The sequence below is a fragment of the Lissotriton vulgaris genome, chromosome 1_1, assembly GCF_964263255.1.
Source record: "Lissotriton vulgaris chromosome 1_1, aLisVul1.2, whole genome shotgun sequence".
In the NCBI taxonomy this organism is placed as follows: domain Eukaryota; kingdom Metazoa; phylum Chordata; class Amphibia; order Caudata; family Salamandridae; genus Lissotriton; species Lissotriton vulgaris.
Window position 1 is genome coordinate 1,729,112,724 of NC_141685.1, and position 25,952 is coordinate 1,729,138,675.

The 25,952-nt window shown below is 43.7% G+C and overlaps 1 protein-coding gene across 26 annotated transcripts in view; it reads left to right on the forward strand.

Annotated features, from left to right (window-relative positions):
• CELF2 (CUGBP Elav-like family member 2) overlaps positions 1–25,952 on the forward strand; it is a 1,275,464-nt gene that overhangs the window by 932,556 nt on the left and 316,956 nt on the right. For all 26 annotated transcript variants that reach the window (XM_086918974.1, XM_086918984.1, XM_086918970.1 and 23 more), the window contains one exon: positions 20,169–20,251. In XM_086918974.1, the coding sequence (XP_086775100.1) occupies positions 20,169–20,251 (83 nt within the window). The remainder of the gene's footprint in view (positions 1–20,168; positions 20,252–25,952) is intronic.

Genomic DNA, 25,952 nt, shown 5'->3' on the forward strand with positions numbered 1-25,952 from the left:
CCCTATTTTGACATTACTATACATATATCTGTACCTCCAATGATCAGGTACCTGAAAACCCTAGGTTAACATTACTACAGGGAGAGCTGCACCGTATTTGAACAGTATTACATGTACATTTGTTCCCTTTATGAACATTACTGCATGTAAGCTTGTAACTTATATTAACATTGCTACAGGTACACTGTGTTAAGAAGGCCTATGTGGAATTTCAATTCTGCTGCAGTAATCAGAGTAATTTTGGTAAATTCTTTCTTTACTTTTTGGGGCGGAATTACCGATAATAACACAATAAAACCCGTTCACATTGTTGAAAGTAGGGGGAAAACATCCTACTGCAAGAGCACATTTAGTGAGCACGAGCATCCAGTCGCTATTCATAATCTGTTGAATTTTTCAGCTATTTCTTAATGCACACTTCATACTCTTAAACATTTTTAATGTAAGGATTAATTTGGGCTAAGAAAAAAGCACTAATTGCTGGGAGTACGTTGGGGAGAAAATCCTACCACAAGTGCACATTTAGCAAGCGGTTGCGCATGCTTGCTATTTATATTTTCTTGCATTTAGCACTGTTTCTTAGCGCAAAATGCATCCTAACATCCATTTTAGGTGGGAGGGGGAATTTTTCACTAAGAAAATAGCGCTTAATGCAGATTTACGGTTCAAGCGTAATTCAACTCAATCTCGTGAAATTCTTGGGTACTTCGATGTGATTATGCTATATAGAATAACGTGAGTTATGCCCACCTCTAATCTAAACATTACTACAGCTAGGGCTGTAACCTATTTTAACTTTATTACATTTATGTTTATGCTCTACGTTAACATTTTTACAGGTATGATTGTACCTATGCCAAGTCCAGGAGCTATTCAATACCTGTGGATTGTGTCTGTGCATAAGAACCTGAACCGTCAGGAATTGTTTTCTGCAGTGCTAAAATGACACATAAACCTAAAGCATAAAAAAGTAAGTAAATTGGCAGCTTTCTAATATAGCAACTGCACTGGCAAAACACAAAATGACGGGGCCACTTTACAGAAGGTGAGGGGCCCTTGAAGCACTCATTCCTCACAGAAATTCATGGGCCCTGAGCTGAATAGAGCAAACAAAACAGGTGATGGGCCGAATGTGGATCAATGTCACACATTCACCCCAGTCCAAAGATCTGGGCCCAAATCCATCGTTTTTTTGCACTCCACACCACCCTGGGTTAGACAATGGCGATATCCAAATCAGCTCTGACTCTGTGCCCCATGGTAACAGTCCAGTCCGAACTACAAAAGCCATGTCCTTCCCAGAACGGAATCAAGCATCCGAGGACCGGACCGGTTTCGAGGTAACACCTCTCATCAGCCCGGCTAGCTTGACTCCAGTAGTGTGGAGTGCCTGGGACCCACGTCTGGGCATCCCCAGCGCACTTAGGGCGGCAATTGCAAACAAAACAGGTGATGGACCGAATGTGGATCAATGTCACACATTCACCCCAGTCCAAAGATCTGGGCCCAAATCCATCGTTTATTGCACTCCACACCACCCTGGGTTAGACAATGGCGATATGCAAATCAGCTCTGACCCTGTGCCCCATGGGAACAGTCCAGTCCGAACTACAAAAGCCATGTCCTTCCCAGAACGGAATCAAGCATCCGAGGACCGGAACGGTTTCGAGGTAACACCTCTCATCAGCCCGGCTAGCTTGACTCCAGTGGTGTGGAGTGCCTGGGACCCACGTCTGAGCATCCCCAGCGCACTTAGGGCGGCAATTGCAAACAAAACAGGACCGAATGTGGATCAATGTCTGAATGAGCTGAATAGAGGCCACGTAAAGGGCTTGTCCTCCGCCCGATCTCCTCTCCTGCCTGGGTTACGCCACTGACCAGCTGAAACAAAGGTGAATTGACCCGTGAGTAGTCATTCAGTATTTTTGACTATCTTCGAGAGTCCTTGGTCTTTGACTGATTTACTCTCTTGTAAAGTCTTGCTGCTTTTAGATTATGATTTTATGGTGAGCTTTTGCTTTAGATTATTAAAGATGAAACTGTGATCTCCCAATAAAAATGTAAAATGTAAAAATTTTCTCTGACTTTATAGTGAAATCTCTAAATAAGTGTCTGCGCATGCGTGTAATCTTCGTAAAGGACCACAAATAATCTGTAATTTCTCCTGCATGCTATAGTGGATGTTTTTCCAATTTTATTTACGACGTCATTGACCCTGGATTGTATAAGGAGAAAAGTGAAAAACCATAAGCAGCAGATTTCTCTTTTCTTCCGGTCTCAACATTTGTAATATAAAGCTATTACCCTTCCCAAATCTCTGTCAGATAAGCGAGGAGCAGAGGGGGTTATTGATGACATGTTTATGTTCTTTCGCTGTCTTTGTGCTGCTTTAGTAATGACAAATGCAAAAAAAATTGATGGACAGAACGCAGAACAGTGTCATACTTCCACCCCAGTACAGAGATCTTGGCTTAAATTCATCGTTTTTTTGCTCACCATGCCATTCCAGTTGGGACCCAGCCATGCCATTCCAGTTTGGACCCAGCCATATGCAAATCAGTCTTGACCCTGCGCCCAATGGGAACAGTCAAGCCTGAACTACCAGGCCAGGTCCTCCCGGGACTGGAAATAAGCATCCTAGGACCGGTTTCGGGCTTTCAGCCCTCATCTGCCAGGATATCTTGAAGAGCAAGGGACCCACGTCTGGGCATACCCGTCCACTCGGGGTGGCAAATGCAAAAAGAGCAATTGACTGACAGAATGCAGAACAATGTCATACATTCACCCCAGTACAGAGATCTGGGCCTAAAACCATCGATTTTTTGCTCACCATGCCATTCCAGTTTGGACCCAGCCATTTGCAAATCAGTCTTGACCATGCGCCCAATGGGAACAGTCCAGCCTGAACTGTCAGGCCAGGTCCTCCTGGGACTGGAAACAAGCATCCTAGGACCGGTTTCTGGCTTTCAGCCCTCATCAGCCAGAATAGCTTGACTCCAGTGGCATGGAGAGCATGGGACCCACGTCTGGGCATACCCGTCCCACTCGGTGTGAGAAATGCAAAAAGAACAATTGACGGACAGAATGCAGAACAATGTCATACATTCACCCCAGTACAGAGATCTGGGCCTAAATCCATCGTTTGTTTGCTCACCATGCCATTCCAGTTTGGACCCAGCCATGTCATTCCAGTTTGGACCCAGCCATATGTAAATCAGTCTTGACGTGGCTCCCAATGGGAAGAGTCCAGCCCGAACTGCCTGGCCAGGTCCTCCCTGGACTGGAAACAAGCATCCTATGACCGGTTTCGGGTTTTCAGCCCTCATCAGCCAGGATAGCTTGACTCCAGTAGCATGGAGAGCACGGGACCCACGTCTGGGCATAACCGTCCCACTCGGTGTGACAAATGCAAAACGAACAATTGACGGACAGAATGCAGAGCAGTGTCATACATCCACCCCAGTACAGGGATCTTGGCCTAAATGCATCGTTTTTTTGCTCACTATGCCATTCCAGTTTGGACCCAGCCATGCCATTCCAGTTTTGACCCAGCCATATGTAAATCAGTCTTGACGTGGCTCCCAATGGGAACAGTCCAGCCCGAACTGCCAGGCCAGGTCCTCCCTGGACTGGAAACAAGCATCCTAGGACCGGTTTCGGGCTTTCAGCCCTCATCAGCCAGGATAGCTTGACTCCAGTAGCATGGAGAGCACGGGACCCACGTCTGGGCATAACCGTCCCACTTGGTGTGACAAATGCAAAACAAACAATTGACAGACAGAATGCAGAACAGTGTCATACATCCACCCCAGTACAGGGATCTTGGCCTAAATGCATCGTTTTTTTGCTCACTATGCCGTTCCAGTTTGGACCCAGCCATGCCTTTCCAGTTTTGACCCAGCCATATGCAAATCAGTCTTGGCCTGGCGCCCAATGGGAACAGTCCAGCCCGAACTGCCAGGCCAGGTCCTCCCTGGACTGGAAACAAGCATCCTAGGTCCGGTTTCGTGCTTTCTGCCACTCCAGTAGCACGGGACCCACGTCTGAGCATACCCGTCCCACTCAGGGTGACAAATGCAAAAAGAACTATTGACGGGCAGAATGCAGAACAGTGTCTTACATCCACCCCAGTACAGAGATCTGGGCCTAAATCCATCGATTTTCTTTGCTCACCAATGACTTCATCAGATATGCAAAAGTATTTGCAGAACAGCAGCTTTCAGTTTAGTGATCGCACAGCATCTTCATTTTCAAAATTATTAGACTGCACGAAGTGAAATCCATCCTCTTCCAGCAATGCCTAAAAATATGACTTTATAGAAGCCATCCTTCAAAGACTGCTAAATTGTGCATAGATGAAAAGTCAAACCTGTCTTGAAATTATTGCTGTAGCTTTCGTGATCCTATTTATTCAGTGGTTATCTGGGGACTGTTTGCTATGCTCCTTATGCATGTATCATTTAGAAAACCCATCCTGCATAGGTAGCCTAGAACCTTTTCCCAACTTTCACTGCTTTTACCGGTGTTTATGTCTAATATATATGCATGTATAATCAATACTGCAAACGATTCAATTTATTCCTCATGTTACAATTAGTCTGGTATGCTTTTTAAAATCTGCAAGTAGCTAAAGAAATTAAACTGTAACCAGGGTCACTCGAATTATCCAATTTTGCAGTTGCAAAGTTTTCGCATATTTGGATTTGTTGCATTTGCCACATAAACCATCACCTGCTGCATAATCTGCAGATTTGAACAAAAATTGATTCTAGTTCAAACGGTTCAAAAGCTACAAAAAATGCAGCAACACCTATTGTTGCATAGAGGAAGGCCTGTGCCGAGGAAGGCTTGTGCAGAGGTTGATTGATCAATTTGCTTATTGATATTTTTGGGTGTAATACTGATGAGGTGCAACCAATGCTCAGAGAGTGTTCACAAGTGTAAAAATAACAACAAAAAATAAGTAATTATATCACAAAATGTGCTGCACTACATTGCATAATTTGGCTTTTCTTGCCTCATTAATTACTTAGCCCTCACGTATATTTTAGCCTTACCATGCCACATATCCAGTGGCCCTGACTATAACCCATGTCAGATTGAGTCTTTGCTTTACAATCACAGCTACATGTTCAATATTGCATATTTTAACTCCAGTAGCCTAAAAAATTAGCCTTTCCAACAACATAATGAGACTGCAACAATAACAAATGTAAGCATGCCTAGAAGGCGATGTGAAATTCATATATTCTGATTGGTTGCTAGTTGGTCAATATCTACCAAACCTCTATACCGGGCTGTCTCTCTCTTTAAAAGTCATAGGCGCATATTTTCGGGAGTAGGGCTTCTTCCAGCAGCTGCATAGATTATGGGACCCCCTCTATGGTTAATTTAATGACCGGGGAAAAGAGAGGACAACATCAATGAAAACAAAACTGAGATTCCTCCGTGGTCAATTTATACTTTCCTATATGGCGTAGCTCACAAAGTCAATCAGTTAACCTTCATAGTAAGACAGGTACAACAAGATTAGATGTCTCATTCTAAATATTTTATTATTTTTCCAGCAGCTGACAGTGATTATGTAGGAAGGCAGGTTTCCAGTTATTGAAACAAGTATTCTCTCCTTCCAGAGTTCTAGGGAACATTGCTATTTCTCCTGGCTGGCTAGTAGTAACGGTGCTGATAGAGGGGGAGTTAGTTGCGTGGTTGGGGTGTGGCCTCTATGCTCTGGTAGTGGCCTGCTGTACACATTGGAGAAATAACTTCTCCAGTCCATACCGTAACCGGGGTCTGATCTCATATGACAGGCAAACTGTAGCATAAAGGTCCATGGAATGTTTGTGTTGTTCAGGGTGATGAGTAGGACCCTTGGATTTGCTTTAGGGACCTTTGACACCATCCACTTGTCAAGACCTACTTACACGCGATAATACGGGATAATGCTGCCGAATAACAATAAAATGAACAGAACACAATTTTCCTTGGCAATTACTGGTTTTGTTATTAAGTGTTAATCAGAATGGCTATGCCCCGAATGTGTTGTACTTGATAACATATTTCAAGATTTTAGCACAAAATCTTCACAGATGACAACAAACAAAACTTTTTCCTCATACTTTGTATGAAGGAAGTGTACTCGGCGCCAGCTTCAGACGCCCCCTCGGTGAACCCTTTATCTCCGAAAATGTAATCATTTCATACTGAATTCAGCATTTCCCAGCGCACATACCTGTAACAGCTGTGGCTTGGAGAGATTTGAGATAATCCGGCTGGATTTGTTCCTACTGTACCAAATCGAATTCCTAATTTGTAGTGAAAGGTTTCTTCGTGTATCTTACCCTGAAGAGATTGGTAAATATATGTGCTCTAAGGCAGGGTTATGGTGAAGACGGGTAGTCTTCTTGATCAGAGTTAGAACCCTGTTCACAGTAAAACAAAAAAAAAATCAACTCTGTGTTTTCAACTTGAGCAGGCCCCCCATGATTACTTTATCCACATTTCTTCTCCGTTGCTGTGGTTTCTTTAATGAGCGTCTAAAATTCCAGTTGTGCTTGGCCTTTTCATGGTCTATAGCGGCCAGTCCGACCACTCTGCCATTTTCCAGGTGGGCCGGGCCATTGGTGTAATGTGCCATTTGAGAACAAAAAAATGCAGCAGTGGAGGCCCCAATTCTTGACCATGAATAGGTAAATTTTGCAGCATAGAGCAGAACATTTTGTTGCAGTATTATGTCATTATTTTGGCATTTATACACAAATGATCACTATCTGGTTAAAGGTTTCAGTATCCGAGTAACACCTAAATACAGCAATCGGCAACTGGAGGTGAAAAGTTTATCTTTGCAAAGGAATTCTGTTGCACAGCAACAACCACAACAGCATTTTTAGTCATTTTAGATCCATTTGAGCTTGAAATATTTCCTTTTATTAAAATCTAAAAATGATTGAGAAGATGGTTGATTAGGAGGCAAGTGCTGAAGACCCATAATTAAGTTTAAATGATACAAACTGATATTTTCAGATGCCCCCGGCTGCAAGCTAGAGGGCAGCTTTCAGAGCTGGCTGGGCTGCCATGAACCAGTCATGCTCTCGTGTCAATCAATCAATCAGTCATTTGTATGCACACTACATACCCGCAAGGGTCTCAAGGCGCTGGTGGTGGGGGGGAGGGGAGGTGGGGGCCGCTACTGATCAAACAGCCAGGTCTTTAGTATCCTCCTGAAGGTCCTCAGGTCTTGGGTCTGTCGTAGGCTCAGTGGGAGGTTGGTCCATGTCTTGGCGGCGAGATGGGAGAAGGATCTCCCGCCGGTGGTTGTTCTTCGGATAAGTGGGACGGTGGCAAATGAGAGCTCGGCGGAGCGTAGCTGGCGGTTGGGGGTGTAGAAGGAGAGCCGTCTGTTGAGGTAGGCTGGGCCGATCTTGTGGAGTGCCTTGTGTGCGTGGATGAGGAGCTTGAAGGATATCCTCTTGTTGATGGGGAGCCAGTGTAGGTTTCTCAGGTGGGGGGTGATGTGGCCGTGTCGTGGTACATCGAGGATCAGTCGTGGCGAAGCGTTTTGGATGCGTTGTAGTCGATTGATGAGCTTGGTCGGGGCTCCCGCATACAGGGCGTTTCCGTAGTCGAGTCTGCTGCTGACGAGGGCCTGGGTGACTGTCTTTCGTGTATTTGTCGGGATCCATCTGCAGATCTTGCAGAGCATGCGGCGGGTGTTGAAGCAGGAAGAGGAGACGGCGTTGACTTGCTTGGTTATTGAGAGCGTTGAGTCGAGGATAATTCCCAGGTTGCTCATAGTTTATGCCAAGATCACTTAGTCATACATACCTTGCACCCATGGAGATGGTGACAAACCTAGAAATTGCTTCAGTACAGTTCCTTGGCGGTCTACAGGAGGACCGCCTTCTATGACGATACATCTGCCAGCCTGAATGACTTGTGTGACCAAAAGGCTACCAGAGCTCGATGGCGTGTTTGTGTGCGGAGCAGGTGTTCAGTAGTATGCATCGTAGGTGGTTGAGGTCTTTCTTGGCGGGTGGTTTGTCGGCTCTCTGGCTGGTGTAGCTGCAGTTCCGGCAGGTGAAGGGACCGTGTGTGAGTTTCGGGGCGTCCTTGAAGCAGTTGTGGGTCCGTCCAGGGTTGAGAGCATGCAGAGTGCTGGCGTCGTAGTGGTGGCGGGTGCGGGAGCCAGGGGTTCTGGCGCTGGGCGCGGTCCAGGTGCGGGCGGGTGCAGATAGGCTTGCCGCGCGCCAGTGGGGCGACCGCGCTGCGGCCGGCATGTGTGGGGAGGTGGAAGTGAGGAGCAGCTGGGAGGCGGGAGGCGGGCAGCGAATTGGCAGTCAGGGGGGCGGAGCCGCAGGGGACGCAGTTGCGGGGGCGGTGAGGGGCGACGAAGGAAACAGAAGTCAAAAGGACACAACAATTGAGGGGGAAACAAGTGGCACAGAGGGCAGAAAGGTCACAAAAAGGGCAAAAAGGTCAGGGTGACTGACTCTGGATTCTGGGGATCACGGTTCGATTCCCGGCACCGGTGGCAGATTAGCCCAGCACCATGTGACTCTGGGCAATAGCTTGCTTAATCTTCTGGTCTCCCAGCGCCTAGAGACCTTTGCGGGTGATTGTTCGTGCTTTAGAAATGTGGATTATTATTATTATTATTAAAAGAATACCGGGGGGGAAACGAGTGGCACAGAAGGCAAAAAGGTCACAGGAAGGGCAAAAAGGTCACAGAAAACGGGGGAAACGAGTGGCACAGAGGGCAAAAGGTCACAAGAAGGGCAGAAATGTCACAAAAAACGGGCGAAACAAGTGCCACAGAAGTCAGAAAGGTCACAGAAATGCAGGGGCAGCTAAGCAACAGAAGGCAAAAACGGGCAGAGAGATACGGGGGCCGCGTGGGGAGAAAAAGGAAAAACCGGACAGAGAGAGACGGGGGCAGCGAGGGGAGCAGAAGGGAAACCGGGCAGAGAGGCACGGGGGCAGCGAGGTAGAGAACGGGCTCAGGCAGTGCTGTGCGGAGGGGGAGCGACCTACCTGGAAGGGTCAAGGGTCTCTACTTTGTGCGCAGCTCCTTCATGGGGACTTTGATGTGACCATTTCAGCCAGACCTACTCTAATTTCGAGTAATGTTTTGTTTCTCCCTCTTACTGGTTGGTTCTCCAGAAATCTGTGGGTAGACTCAGTTTACCCATACTGAGCTCTGCACCCAACCAATACATTTAACATGTCGTTTTGGTCAGGCACCCTTTAATATAATCCGAAGTGTTTTTTGATGGTTTAATGTCACTCGGACACAATGCACCAGCCTGGCATTTCGTTTTAAAAAACCATCACTACTAGTTGTTTACTTTAGTTGATGAGAAACAGGATTGCTTCTCCCAGAATGCATTTCGCTGTTAGCTTAAGCCGAGAACTGGCGTGCTGTACTCTGTAACATGCAGTCTTTTGCTAACCACCGATTTGTCATTATGAATGAGTATTAGTCGGTATTTTGAAATCCCTGACAAGCAACTCTTTAAAGTTTGATCAGTGCTTTCAAAACTAATTCAATTAGTTGTGAGTTGTTTAAGTAGATCAACACACTAACATATAAGCGAGAAACTTTGTATATACTTCTTTTACTATCCCGAAACATGCGTATGACATCTCCAGGTAAGTGTAGGTTTAACAGAAGCTGTAAATACAAGTTTGGTATTCAGATAGTAAGGTGATGTTTGTAATACCGGAGTGGCAGATCACATGTAGGCTCCCAGCATTCTGAACAGGTAAACACGAGGTATTCAAGTTTCAGGATGTTGCGCTGGCTCAGAGAAGGAGCCACGAACGATATACGGCATTTGCTGGTGTGTGAACGTCAACACCCAGCCTGGGTTTCTACTTTTGTTTCCATTTTATAAAAGACTAACTTTTGTTCACAGCGTTCTAGCCACTTTTCCAGCCTGTTTAAAGTCTCTTGTTATAGTCTCCTGTCAAACAATTCTCTTTCTACATTTACACCGCCACCTAATGGCCAGTTCTCCTATTGCGGACACCTGTATGACCTCAAACTATATAGCCACCACCAACCCAGACACTTTTCCATGTGAAGGTGCTATAGTGAACTTCTGTTTCTTAGTGTGAAAAAATCTATCTATCTATCTATCGATCTACTGACTGAATGTATTTATAAAGCGCGCTTATGCCGGAGCGTCTTGGCGCTGGGTGTAAACGATTGGAGTGGCTGTGCTAACATTAACCTAGTTGGAAAAGCCTAGTTTTAATAGCTTTCCTTAAGAAGGTGCGAGAAGGCTGATGTTGAAGCGTTGCGGGGAGGGAATTCCACAGCTTGGCAGCCAGAAGAGAGAAGCGTTTGCCACCCCATCTGACTCTGTTCATCTTAGGAAGAAGAACCAGACCAGTGTCCAGTGACCTTAGGCAGCGCCCCGAAATGTACCAAGGGAAAAGTGATCGTACATCATGCGCACCGCCCCCATGCATAGCTTTATGTACTAGACATAAAGCTTTGAACTCCACCCGACGCCTTATCGGGAGCCAGTGGAGTTGTTTGATGGTAGCTGAAGTGGGGTGGTGCCTGGGTAGGCCACACAGCACTCGGGCTGCACCATTTTGGATTGATTGAAGTTTACTGAATTGTTTGACTCCCATGCCCAGATAAAGGGCATTGCAGTAATCAATCCTCGATAGTATAAGAGCGCCTACCACTGTTTTCGTAAGGGAAAGTATAATAAAAGGGAGGATTTTGCGCAGTAGTTTAAGTGTGAAGAAGCAGGTGGAGACCACCTGATTAACCTGAGGGGCACAGGTGAGTTCATGATCGATAATGAAACCGAGATTTTTGGCCTTCAGTACTGGTTGAGGGCAGACTCCTGCTTCAAGAGGCCACCAAGACTCATTACAGAAAGAGGGTTTCTTACCAAATTCCAGGACCTCGGTCTTCTCAGTGTTGAGTTTTAAAAAGTTGACAGTCATCCATGCCATTACAGAAGATAAGCAATCCCGAAACCGCTCTGCTGACATGCCGTTGTTTTGGGACAATGACACTATCACTTGCATGTCGTCAGCATAAGATATGAGCGTCAAACCGTAGCTTTTAATTAGACTGGCTAGTGGAGTAACATAAATGTTAAATAATGTGGGCGAGAGTGCCGAACCCTGGGTGACTCCTCCAGGGAGAGTAAAACTTTCAGATCTCAAACTGTCCCAGTAAATGATTTGCTCCCTGGAATTAAGAAAGGAGGAGAGGAGGGACAGGGCCATACCCTTGACACCCACGATCTGCAATCGATGTAATAACACAGATGGTTTACCGTGTTAAAAGTAGCCGTGAGGTCAAGCAATATTAAGGCCGTCCTACCCCCCTCATCCATAACCCTCCGTATCTCCTCAGTGGCCATTACCAGTGCTGACTCAGTTGAGTGTGGAGCTCTAAAGCCATGCTGCGTGGGGTCAAGAATGTTATTGACCTCAAGGTAAGCAATTAGTTCCTGATTAATGGCTTTCTCCAAAACCTTAGAAGGCAGGGGTAGACAGGAAATTGGTCGATAGTTTTTTTTTTGTGTCATAATTTTTTACTCTAAAGAACTAAGTGATGGTTTTTTTAGGATGGGTCTGATGCAGGCCAGTTTCCAGACTTCAGGGAAAATCACAGTATCAATTACTAGATTCAGTAATGGGGACAATGATGCTCCTATCTCTTCTTTAGGAAGGTGGAGTATAAATTGCGGACAGGGGTCTAAAGGGGAACCCGATTTGGTTTGGTAGACTATGACTTCCACTTGCTTTCTGTTCAGGCTAGGAAATTGGGAGAGGTTGTGTTGATTGGAGTTATTCTCCCATACTTTCAATGGATTGTTACTGTTAGCCTCAGCTACTGTATGAGGTTCCATATAAAACATTTGAACCTTTGTTTGAAAAAAGACCGCCAAACGGTCCACGAAAGCTTGATCTGGGACAAAGAGGGAGTCTCTGGAGCATCGTGACAGGGCTGTAACAGTTTTAAATAATTCTTTAGGCGAGTTCACAGCTTCCAAAATCTTGGCTGTGAAGTACACTGTCTTGTCTGATATAATTGCTGTCTTATATTCTTTCAGCGCTAGAACGTATTCAGTCTTAAGATCCGAGCTGTAGGTCGATCGCCAAATACGCTCCTTATGTCTGCAATTGATTTTTATTGTTTTTAGCTCAGTAGAGTACCAGGGGGAAGAGACTAGTCTCTTTTTGGCTGTCTTAGTTACTTCCGGAGCCAGCAGACTAATTGCCTGCGTTAGCCAGTTGTTAAAGTCAGTAGCAGCCTGGTTAGGATCTGAGCTACAAATCGCATGTGCGTTCAGGGCCATAGTTATATCTTCTTGTGATATTTTGTTCCAGGTCCGTGCTTCGTTTAGGGGGGGTCGAATTCTACGAGAATTATTAAGGTTTAAGAGATTAATCGTAAAGGAAACAGCATAGTGTTCCGACCAGAGTAATGGCAATGAGCTGGTAACTTGGATGTGCGCATTGTTAGTGAAAATGCCATCCAGTGTGTGGCCAGCCTGATGTGTAGGATCCTGTACAATTTGCATCATTCCAAAGCAAGCTAAGATATCGATTAGGTTTATAGTGTCTAGGTTACTTGTCTTCTCCAGATGGAAGTTAAAGTCCCCCAGAAGCGTAAAAGTGTCCTCATTAGAACAAGATTCTAAACAAGTTTGAAGCATTGTGATGAAGGCTTGTCTAGGGCCACGGGGACTATAAATTAGTATTCCTTGGAAGCATTGCGTGTTGTTAAATTTTATGCTTAATAACATAGCCTCCGCGTTCAGTTGCAACTCTGGTGTCATGGTCACCTTGAAGCAAGCACGGTAGATTAAGGCTTTGGATCCTATCCTGTCATGATTAGTAACAAGATAATCCGACGGAACTACATGGTTCCAGTCAGGGTCACTAGTGTAGTTGGCCCAGGTTTCCGTTAGGAAGATCAGATCTCGTTTGTCGGTTTGAATGAGACACTCCAGGTCAGCTTTATGTTTCATGACTGACCTGGCATTAACCAGGACACATTTGATGGCCTTAGAATGCATCCCATTTTGCCTATGTGTTGGAGCCTTGTGGTGCATAACCAAATTGTCCTGCCCAAGAATTAATGGATTAGGATTGTTATCTTGAATAACTGACCTTGGCGTGCTAGGTTTAAAGGGACTTGAATTTTCCTCGTGATGACTATCTAAATCAATTGAGGGTATACGGGCAGAGCAACCACGATTAAGACCCAGAAGCTCGTTACGAGAATAGGTCACCTTAGTAACTTGGGCAGGGGTCTCGACGCTGGACGCGCTTCGCGCGCCGGCGGGTGCAGACGGGCTTACCTTTGGCGCGCCTTTGCGTCTTTTATAGCGGATGTGAGGTGGAGGGAAAAGGAAAGGCTAGAACGCTAACCGCTACACGGGCCTGCTCTGACAGACGGGCACCGTGATCAGCGGGATATTGACAGCAGCAGGTAGGTCAATGAATACTATTCCAGCCCCCAGTGCAATGTTTTAGCAGCAAAACAGATTAAACAATTAAAAACAATTTTTTCAAAGCACTATATTAAAACACACGATGGAGATTAAAGAAGAACTTTCGCGCAGCAGCCCGATTTTACACTAGGCGCAGGCGCGGCGTCCTGTCTTTTATAGCGGATGTGAGGTGAAGGGAAAAGGAAAGTCTAGAACGCTAACCGCTACACGGGACCGCTCTGACAGACGGGTACCGTGATCAGTGGGAAATTGACAGCAGCAGGTAGGTCAATGAATACTATTCCAGCCTCCAGTGCAATGTTTTAGCAGCAAAACAGATTAAACAATTAAAAACATTTTTTTCAAAGCACTATATTAAAACACACACTAGAGATTAAAGAAGAACTTTTTGCGCAGCAGCCCATTTTTACACTCTACCTATCTATCTTGATAAAATATCTACTTGCCAAAGGGACAGAATGCTTGAGAAATCTTATTTCTCATATGAGATCATCAGTGATGTAATTTAAAATGCCATGAGTGATATAACATGGAGATCATAGGCACAGACAAGCTGCAAACTATAGTTTGTTCATTAAACTATAACTAGTGAATTTCAGTAGTGGTCAGTATTTTTAAACATTCGTTTTTGTGTTAATTCTACACCTAACTATAATGTCATTTTAACTTTTGTTTCATTAGATTTTGAGAGACTTTTATAATGGCAGGTAGGATCTTCTACCATACTTAACTATGTCACTGTAATATTTGTTTCAGTGAATTTCTGTTTTTTGTGCATGTCTTTGGCCGTTCGCTGCATGGGGTTGGCCACAATGCCTGGTCTGTGGCCAACTCGTCCACAGGCGTCCAATCGTAGCCATCTTCAGCCTTTGGTTGTGCTTGTCAGGGGATTAGCTGCAGGGGTTGGTCTTTGACCACTCCCTGACAAATTCTCTGTAGAGACCCAATCCCCAGCTGTGCCTGGTCTTGGTTTGTGTGCGGCATGGGGTTGGCTGCCGGTCCTGGCTTGCGGCCAGGCCCTCTGGCCAACTCTCTGCAGGCAAATAATCCTGCCACACATGGCCATCAGTGGTGTGCATCTTGGGGGGTGTTCGCCACAGGTAATCCTTACAACCAGGCTCTGCGCCCAACCACACACAGGTAGCCAACCAAGCAGACCCCCACTCCAACTATTTTTTGTTTATATATGTATATGTATATATAATTGTTTTACTGGTACCAAAGCACCCCAGCGGTACCACCTCACAAGTGTCACCTACATGGTCCTTCGGGACCAGGCAAGCTTCACTTACAAAAGTGCTGCTCATGCAGTGCTCCTGCAGGATTACTATGATACCTCACAAGAAGCCTGCACCCGATGCTGCATGAGTATCTCAGTACTCACAGCAAAAAAACATTTTTTTCTGTTTGGCTTCTGAGGGGTTGCCACAAGGGCCAGGATGTCGAAGCAAGCTAACTCTGCTCCCTTATACGTTTTAAAAATAACTTCAGGACACAGAGATAGAGTCCCTATTTCCTGCAATTGTGGCCACAACATTTTTCTTGAAGTTGCAGTCAGCCAATCAGATTGGTCCCTCGTTAATGTAAAGGGCAATGGGAGAAAAAGCTGATGACCAATGTAAGTCCCTTATTTTTTAAATTTACAATACCTCTGGACTCGTGTTGGATTAACCGTCCACATACCACTTTAATTTAAAATCCGTTCATAACCTCTCGGAGCACCTCTTTAATCACAACTTTCTTGAAAATTACTGTATAGATTTACCCCAATTAAGGAAAAGCACGCTTTGTGCGTAAAGTTCTAACTGGATGCCAAATTTATGGAATTGTTGATCAATCAGCATAACATTTTCCATGAAGGAACCAAGAGAGATTTCTCAATCAATAAATCAAGAATTTGGAAAGAACGGCAAATCACCATAACGGTCTCAAGGTACTAGAGTGGCTAGCGGCTTAGCGGTGATCTGTTGATTTGAACAGCCAGGTTTTGAATCCTTTCCTGAAGTGCCAGAGGGATGAGGTGGTCCTGAGGTACAGGGGAAGGTCTTTCCAAGCTTTGGCTGCCAAGTGTGAGAAGGAGCATCCTCTGCTGTTGCCTTGGCAGATCCAGGGGGTGTCAGCGAGGAAGAGGGAGGTGGATTGTAGGTCTCTGGTCGGTTGGTGGAAGGTTATGTGTTTGTTGATGTATGTTGGTCTTTGGTTTAACAGGGCTTTGTATGTGTGGGTCAGCATCTTGAACTGGCATCTCTTCTGGATCAGAGCCGGTGTGGCTTCTTGAGGTGGGGTGTGATGTGGGTCCATCTGGGGAGGTCGTGGATGAGTGTTTGCAGCTGAGTTTTGTATTGTCTGTCGTCTCTTCAAGAGGCATGCAGTGATTCTACATAGTGTGTTCCCGTAGTCTAGCCTGCTGGTGATGAGGGCCTGCATGACGGTTCTTCTGCTGCTGACTGGGAGCCACCTGGAGATTTTGTGAAGTATGTGTAGGGTGTGGAAGTAGAGAGATGAGACTGCATGTATCTGTTTTTTCATAGATAGTTTGCTGTCCAAGATGATGCCGAGATTGCAGGCATATTCTGTTGGGGGATGGACCGAGTTCAGCAGGCCACCATGCATCATTCCATGGCAAGATGTTGTTCCCAAAGATGGAGACTTCCATCTTGCCGTGTTGAGCATGAAGCAGTTGTCCTTCATCCAATCAACAGTGATCATGTGACATGTGTTCAAGTTGGCTCTGGTGGTGTAGGGGTCTTTTGACAGCGAGAGGATGAGCTGGGTGTCGTCATCATAGAAGATGATCTTGTGTCCGTGTCATCTGATGGTGTTGACCAGGGGGGTCATGTGGGTGTTGTAGATGGTGGGGCTGATTATGATGCTTGGAAGGGGGGTCCCACAAATTATATTCTTGTGTTCCAAGGTGAACAATGGGAGAAAGATTCTTAGGGTTCTTCCAGTAAGGTATGAGGCGGTCCATTTGAGGGTGTCTCCCTGCATTCAGATATGGTGAAGTCTGTTGATCAAGATGTGATGGGAGATGGTATCTATGGCAGCTGAAAGATCCATGAGAATGAAGGATGTTGTTTTGCCACAATCCAGAGGGGCCCTGATGTCGTTGGTGGCTGTGATCAGAGCTGTGTCAGTGCTGTAGTTAGCTCAGAATCCCGATTGAGGGGGTTCTAGGAGGTGGTTGTGTTCCACGTTTCTGGTGAGTTGTTGGTTGATTGCCTTTTAGAGAACTTTCACTTGAAAGGGGATCAAGCAGATGGGCCAGTAGTTCTTCAGTTCTGCCTGGTCATTGGATGGTTTCTTCAAGAGGGGCATCACTTCAGCATGTTTTAAGTCTTCAGGGAAGGAGGCCAAGGTGATCGAGGTGTTCAGGACTCTCTTGAGCTTGTTGCCAATTATCTTTTGTTTGGAAGGTTTTCTGTAGATTTGTCAAACGATGCCAAAGGACCGAGTCTCTGGCTAAATGTTTAATTGAAATCACTGTTCCATTCAGTCTTTGAAAAGATGACACTGCACACTCAGGATGTACCTCCGATGTGATGTATTGATGACTCATTCAGTGAGTCATCAACAAATCATATCAGTGGTACATATTGAGTGTACCGAGTTATCTTTTTGAAGAGTGAATGGAACAGTCTTTTTATGTACACACGTATATATATGGGTGTATGTGTGTGTATATATATATATATATATATATATATATATATATATATATATGGAATTTTGAACCTTTACATACACTAGAAGAGCCCATGGATCCCCTGTGGTGCTCATCTCAATGATCCTTGCCTCCTTGCTGGCTGACTTGCGAGTACACCTACTAGTTGAATGTATGATAATAGTTCAACAGAAAATCATCCGGTTATTGTAATCATGGTTACCTGTGAGATCATGAAGAATTTTATGTCAGACATGACATTACATATATCTAATGATGTATGAATCGCTTCACCACTGAATTAAATGAGCGTTTTTTGCATTTTTTATTTTACTTTTGGACCATTGACTTAAAGGACTTTTGTCAATGGCTACAATTCACTTGTACTTTAAGAAAACACTCTATTTAGACTAAAGTATTGTCATTGTTTTTACAAAGTGTTTTTTTAAGTGGCAGCTATCTAGAGGTTCTGTGAAAGGCTTGCAAGTGTAAATTGTGTATTAATAGTTTGAGTTTTAATTTTAGAAAACCTGAATAATGTTGATCCCAAGTGTTGAAAAGCTTTTGGGCAATGCTTCACGTAGGCTGCTTTTCTATATTTTAGGTCCAGAAGTCTCAGAAATAGGAGACAGGAAGTTGGAGACATCAACAGACTGCAATGTGTTCAAAATAGGCCTTCCATTGGGTTTATTTTCTTGAATCTTCTCACTATTCCCCATATCCAGACTGACGCCTGTGGTAATCCATTGGGTGTAGTAGGACTTTCCTGTTAGACACGAAAAGGAAGGCAGAAGGAACCTAGCATGAATTTCTAACTTCTGACACCTGTTGTCATGTAAGCCGTTTACTCCGAACATTTTGGAATGACTTTCACTTTTTCGATATCGGAATATATGCCTTCCAATCGCAAAAAGCCCATTACAGATACCTTCAGGATGGCCAAAGAAAGAGGAAGTAAAGTCAGAGCCCAGTTCCTGGCTAGTTGCATGCCAAAAGACCATTGGCTGCAGCATAAACTGAATAATCTCTTCGTTGTTATCCTTGCCCAGTTCATGGGTACATTGGGGATGTAATTCTGCTAGGCCCAGACATTGGATAAGTTCCTTTGACCTGGATTGTCAAAATGAATGGGGGAGAGCACACAACCAGATAAAAGGGTTATACTAGCATACCCCTTCATGCCTTAGTTATACGGTTAATATCTTAACTTAGGACCTTAAAGAAAGATTGTAGGACTTTTAAAGTCATTGTGGTGTAATTCCTTGCGGGAATATGGAGTCATTTATTAAATGTTCCTCTCCAAGCCCTATGAAACGTGGAAATCTACAACATGTTGTGCAGAGGTAGCCATCTCTCTAAGAGGGATCCCTCGGGCCATTGTTTTTCTTTAATTTTGTTATCGCTATTGTGGTTCGAAAAGGTAGGCTAAAAGTGTTTTTGCCTTTGAACATGTTTTTTCCTGAGACCCAAGTCCATTATCCTACACGTTTCAAGAGACCTAACAATTTGCATCAATTGTCATAGTGGGTGCTGCACCAGCAGGATAAGCCCACCTTTACAGTACTTTTCTTTTTAAAAACCTTTATGGCAAAAAATGTAAACACTGTCGATTCAAATCTCTTGAAACTTGATTTTCAAAAATGAATTATGACAGTTAAGGTACTTTCAATATTCAGAACAAAAACACTGGAGTTCCCTTCTAAAACAAGACATCGTTGTGTTGACTGTTAAACATGAAGACCGATTTATTCAAGAAGGAACCATCATTGGAAGAGTAATCCAGCAGGAAAGATGGCTTTGTCTGGCCCTCCCTGTGCCTTGTAACCCATATCACTCCATAGAACTTGACATGACATGATGTGTATGTACACAACCCATGGGTCAAAGCTGCTTGATGTTTGAACTACCATGTTGTTTCACAGGAATTCGAATGTAAGAGTCAGAGCAAACATGCATCCTACTTTAGGATTACAATATTCCATAACTTCGACCAGCAACTCCTACTGTGAAATTTCCACGAGTATTAGTGTGCTTGAAAGTAATGTTTTTTCCATTTGACTCTGTGTCAAATGTTAATAACGACTCCTGACAGGACTCCTAGCTGGACACTTGAGATATTGATGATCCAGCATCTTTCCCACTTCAACCTTTCAATTAGTGATAACAGCATATGAAACACCCTACAAATGACATTGCCCATTATGCAACTGAATGAGGTGGAACAGTTTAATGAATTGTATCCTGCACACAGAAAACAAACTGCCTTATGTGGCATACCACCAAAGGCAATGGGAAAGGAGCACAAGGTATACATGGCATCACAAGAGCCCAGCAGTGCTATATTTTACTAAAACCATTTAGAACAAGTGTTCCAGCACAGCGACAAAATTAGCATCATCGTGCACGAACAAATGAAAGCAGTTTCATGAGCAAAATACAGTACTTTCCGTTAAATAAGTGAACTGTTCCACAGGACAACTGCGATCACTCTGTATACCTCAGGTTTGCAGAAGGACATGTGTGTGGTTAGCTGGCCGCAAGCTTCACAGGGGAATGAGATGGTATGAGATAGAGGGGCATGGATGGCTAACCGGAAGAATCTGAACCACATTCTAACAGAGCTGACCTAGCATGCAGGAAACCTTGCATTGCACCTCAAATAAAATTAGTACAATTCGTGGTAGTGATGTATCCGAGAATAAAGATTTCAGTAGATTGTGTTCCGTCATACAGTCATAGATGCGAATAATCTCTATTCTAGATGTTCAAGTTATACTCTTGTTACTTCACGGAATAAACGTCTCTTAGACTGATGCTACTGGAATGCAGGGGGCAAAATACCTCCACTATATTTCTATGGGTTATCTTCACCTTGAATAAAGTAGTGAGTGTGTTCTATAATTGTAAAAAAATCTCACAAACAAGTTAATTGTTTCAATTTTAAGATTTTTCTCCTTATTTTGGCGGCAGTGCATCACGGTCCCTGAATCCTTTTCGTTCTCTCTCCTTAGGTTGCTGTTTCGTCACATTTTATACAAGAAAAGCTGCACTCGAAGCACAGAATGCATTGCACAATATTAAAACATTACCTGGGGTGAGTATATTTTGTTCTTGTATACTACCACCCTTTCATGGTTTAGCCTCCTTCATGTGTTCTGGCTGCAAATGAAACAGAAAGCTGCCTAACAGATGCTGTGGGCCTGGCTTGCTATTGCTGACTCTCAATGAGAAGATTGTTTTGGGCACTCTTTATTGATGCAGTTGCCCAGATCAGGGGTATCTTATACAGCTTTCCAGTTGTAAAGCAATCTACATCGGATATTGCTTGTGAGCAGGATGAACGCAGGGCTGTGCCACAACACTACGGATGGGAAGTGATTGTAGTAATAGCACGTTGATGCAAATAGTTGCTTATTAGAGTTGTACATAATAATTTGACATAGGGTTGCCTTGAAAGATGGCCGCGTGGCGTAGGACCATTGTCTACAAACATTGGTGCATCCTGTACCACAATTTCCATCATTTTTCTGTGTGCTTAAATTGTTGAAAAAAACACTCGTTCATGCAGCAGTGTGATAACTTTGGGTCGAAAACGTGTGAGATAATGTGAGCAGTTCATCCTCTTTGCATCAGTTCTCATTAACAGAGTATATGAGGTTCTGACCTTCGACAGGTGCTTATACAGCTGTATAGTTCTCTGGCTTATTTTTCTTTTCTCTGGGGGCCATTTTGGGTTCTGTTCATCTATGTAGCCAGGTTTTTGCTTCTTCGACGTCTAACAGTGTGGTTGGATGGGCTGTGGTGGTGTTCTTACGTGATTCTGACATGTTCTGAGAGCAATGCTGCTTTATGTCCATTACCCAATCGCCTTTAGAGTCTTTTCAACATAGAACACTGAGCAGACAGGAGAACTTGGATTTACCGCAAAGACCTAGAGGTGTTTCTCATAGGTTTTTCTTATTCAGAAGGCCATACAATTGTATTAGTTGAGGCTGTGGGCAGATGCATCACTTTCAGAGTTACACTTAAATTGTTGGCCCTTGTTTGTTTAGAGTCAGGACATTCTTTGTGGAAGGATATTAACTCTGGGCTCCTGTTCGTTGAGCATAGTTGTGTCACCAAGTACCTGCTTTTCGTTATCTTTTTTTCTCTCTGATCACACCCTAAAACGATTTCATCCAAATCAGGGGCACCATTGGACAGTCATACAAAGAAAATCGAGTAGAAATTGACTGGTGACAATACGTGCTGTCCAAGCACTCAAATACTCATGCAGGAATTCTGCGATGCACCACCTCTTAATTTCTAATTCTGTTGACCCTTCTAACCTTGAGCAATTAATTTAACTCTATTTTCTTATGTTTCTCTATATTCTATACCATTCAGCCCTGAACATTTTGCAGAAGACTCGAAATTGTATGTTGTTTGATTATCACTGCATTCACATGTATCCTGAAGGATAGCAACTTGGAAAGAGCCTAAATCATGAGTGTGTCAATATTAACTCTCAGTTTTACAAATCTACTCACAAACACATTCACTCTCGCACTGGTTCATGAATTCAATTCTCACTGTCACTGTTTTCGGCACAACTTCTCTCCCATGTTGGGTCATAACTAAATTAGGAAAACCGAGCTTACAATAACCAGAATACATTTAGAAACAAGACGCAATAAGAGTGCATTTGGCTTTTATATAAAGTTAGGGGCATCAGGGTTTGGTGAAGCAGATGGGTTCATATTTAGGTGATGTGCAGGGAAGATCTGGATACAATGCAATGATTCAAGATATCCTGGTACTGTGCAGTGCTGCCAGAGTTTCAGTGCCTAGAGTCTGGAAAGGGTATGAATTTGTAGAGGTTGAAGAGTGGTCAGTAGGAATTAGAGAATATGAGTGGACAGGGAAGGGAGATGTTAATGGAAGAAAGTGAGATGTAGTAGATTGGGCACGGTGAATAGGAGATGCCAAATACGATATGCTAGTAAGAGAGATAGAAATGGGGGAGAAGTATGAGTGATTTTAGATGGGTGGATCAAGGATGAGAGAACGTTATAAGTACATTTGAGCTAGAGTCTTGTGGCAGATTTGCAGCGAGGTGTGAGGCAGGGTAGGTAGGCAGGGATAATTAAGATCTGCAATGAAGAGCAGAGAGGTAAAGAAAAGCACTACATGGAAGAGAGAGGTGCAGCAAAGGGAAGATTTATGCTAAGAAGATGAGTTTCAAGAAAGTGATGAGTGGTATATGAGAATGGTGAGATGCAAGTGATAGGTCCAGGAGCATAATAAGATGTTTGTAGAGTATCAGATGTACAATGGCGAAATGTAGGGCATGTGCAAGTGGTGGGGACAGTTGAACAAGACAGAGAAAGATCGATGGAAGAAGTGCAGAGAAAGGGGGAATATGAAGAGAGAGAAAAGGTGCATAGTAAGTTAAGGTGTTTCATCTCACCACCACACACACACACTGCACAATGGTTTAGTGCATGATATTTTTGGGGGTGCCACTAAAAGCCTAAGAAAGCCCTGGAAGTGGTGCATTGGTGGCCAGCAGAACATGGCAGAGAAGGATCTTGAACACATTTTCCGAACAAATAATGCACTAATCCATCTCAATAATTAAGTATATTTCAAATCCCTTGAATGAGAGTTTGTAAATGTGTGGATCTCTGGCGCCTTTTTAATTAATTTACCAATATTTAAGGCAGGTGTGCCCATTCCAGGGAGTTTTTCAATCAAAGTTTACATCTGGTAGATAGTAACTTGCATACAAAATGATCTGGATTTGAGCCAAACTAGCGATACCTGCACAGCGGTCGCAAGAGATGGTGCAGATTATTTTGGGGCTCACTCAGAACAGCTTAAAAATGATGGGCCTGTTGCAGGCACACTTCACAACAGTTCTCGCTTCCCCAGGCACTGATGTGTGTTCCCGGAAATAGTAGAAACCAAAATCTAATTAGCTCAGGTAAATTGGGGCATACTAATTGGGACAGGACGCTTGTCAGAAATATGAACTTGTGCTCCCCCTTTGGGGTCTAGCTGCATTTGTTTTAGTGCCTAGAAAGAAAAAAAATGTAGAGCTAATTTAGTTATGAATAAAATAATAATTCTTTGCCTCCAAAGCTTGTGAAAGGGCAACCCTCCTAAAGAACTTTTCAGCCCATTTTAAATGTCTGCGGACAGCAGTTTTGCCACAACACACCTTCGACTATGTAGATATTGTAGACCAAACGTAATAAATTACGTATATTTAAATTTCACAGACATGTAAAGCACTCGTGAATCGATAGGAGCATTTAAACCTTTTGGAAGATTTGCCTGTGCAGCCAAGAAGCTGTGTATTATGCAGCACTGACAGATATTGAAACCTGTGATGTTCTGCTAAGCATAATGCACTTATTGTGAGCCACTGTTAAATATCAGGTGCACTATGTAAAGTTGTTAGCGGTTCAGGTAGTATGCATTGTTAACAGAGATCCCGATCCTGTGCACTGCTGCCAGAGATCCAGATGTTATGCAGTTCTGCCAGAGTTTCAGGTCCTGAGCAGTGCTGCCAGAGATCCAGATGCTATGCAGTTCTGCTAGAGTTCCAGTTCCTGAGCAGTGCTGCTAGAGAATCAGATGTTGTGCAGTGCTGCTAGAGTTCCATTTCCTGAGCAGTGTTGCTAGAGATCTGGATAATATGCATAGCTACTACAGATCCACGTACTGTGCAACACCGCACATAATCTTTGTATTGTTAGTGATCCTAGGATCGATCAAGCACTTTGCAGTGCTGCCAGAGGTCTGCATTCTCTTTAGTGCGGCCATGTTTCCAGTTACTCTCCATTGTGCTGACATCAATCAATATATTGTGAAAACCTCTATAGACTACGTTCAGTTCTGAGTTTCTAAAATTATAAGTGCAGAAACTAAATGCTTTTCTTATGAGCCCTCCAATGGGGGTGTCATATCGGATACCAAAGATGGTTATTTACTCTACCTTATGCCTCTTTCTTACATCTTCCTACACTTCCTCTCTCTTCATCTCACTCATACAGGTACTTTTTGATTTATGATTTTAGGTCTCATTGATTTTGGACCTCTTGTGGACACTGCCAAAACCTTACAGTGTGCTTAGAGTTCATCAGTTGCTTACCATCAGTTGGCTTTATCATTTGCTTGCTTCTTATTCAGTGGCTTTTTTTCCTATTCTTGTGTTTGTCCCATTCACAGAGTATTGCCTATTTACCATCCGTTTAATTAGCTGAATTGCATCCTTCCCTTCTCATATTTTAGGAACTACTTTTAACAAGACCTGCAAGTGTTTAATTGCTTTCTCTTGTGGACTTCCCTCTCAAATACCTGTCCTGTACTGCTTTTGCTTCATCTGTGCACCCTCAATGGCTGCAATACCCCTTGCACTCCTCAACGAAAATGCTTTCATTGAAATTTTTGTAGGTCCTGGCTGCTGCCATTTGCTGCCAGACTGCACCGCTTTCTAAAATACACTTTTGTACACCTGCGCTGCTCCATTGTCCCTGCCCACCCTCGGTTGCTTCCTGAACTCACTCCTTTGTTGCTTCACCAACCTTGTAGTCCTTTAACATTATTTCACTTTATTTTTTTTGGACTGCCTGGCAGTTGCTATTTAATGTTGGGTCGCTCCACATTGCGACAGGTGCTATTGCACAAATTAAATGAGATTTTTTAGTTACGGATCCAAGTGGCGTTTGCCATCTTGGATCAGTAAATAAAAAAAATAATGGTGCTTGCGTCATTCCATAAACACGTGCATGTTTGTTGACACATCTTGCATGCATGCACATTCAGCATGATGCACCCCTCCTTTTCTTTCTGTTTTTTTCAGATGCATTTTACTTTTGTCAAGGCTAAATATAATTGGCAAAAAAGCGCTTGCTAAGTTAGTAGGTCAACAAGGCAAAACTTGTTGGCTTTGAGAGCACATGTTTACTTTTTCAATTTTTTGCTATATTTTTCTTCTCGTTCCTTATTTCCTCCTTTTTCTGCCTGTGTCGCTTGCTTCAAGTCAAAATCTGATGTCAAATAAGCCTTTGCTCCCAAAAATTCAGTGACCTTTCTTACTGCCGTCAACCACTTGCACAAATTAAGCTCTAAGTAATTGCAAAAATCCAGGCCTTGTCTAGTGCAACCAGAGTTGGAATGAAGATGTACACAACACAAAGGTCCTTTGTTGGTAGACCTGTTTCAAGTAAATGCTGCAGATACTTATGTTCAGACTTTGTACAACAGAGACATGTTGAGCATGGATGAAAAGAAACCTAAAGATGTCAGATCCCATTTTTTTTTTTACCAGTTGTGACAGCAGGTTTGTTGCCCAACATTGATTAGTGTTGAGAAAGTACCGTAAGGCGACAAGTCGAAGTTCCCCTCTTGATGCACAGTATTTTGGCTGCTAGTGTCCATTCTGACAGCCGAGGTAAGGGCTGAGGTCTGAGCATCTATTAGAATCTTGATATGCTACAGTGCTCGCGGGAATGATGTTGAATCCAACAGAAAACAGACTGAGCCCTCATGTTGTTACTTGGCCTCGCTCATGGCAAGGTTTTCGATCAATATTTTTTAATAAAAAAGAAAGAAAACGAGAAAGCTCAAACCTAGCAGGACTGAACGTTATTGTACTAAAAAAAAACTATGAACTTGGCCAGGTCAGTGCAGTCCTTAGGTGTGTAGATTATGTAATCAAATTCATTAACATTCCCCGCTCTTACTATATAGTAAACTGGAGTAGGGCTCCGTCGGCAGAATAAAGCCCACGGTGCTGCTAAATAAGC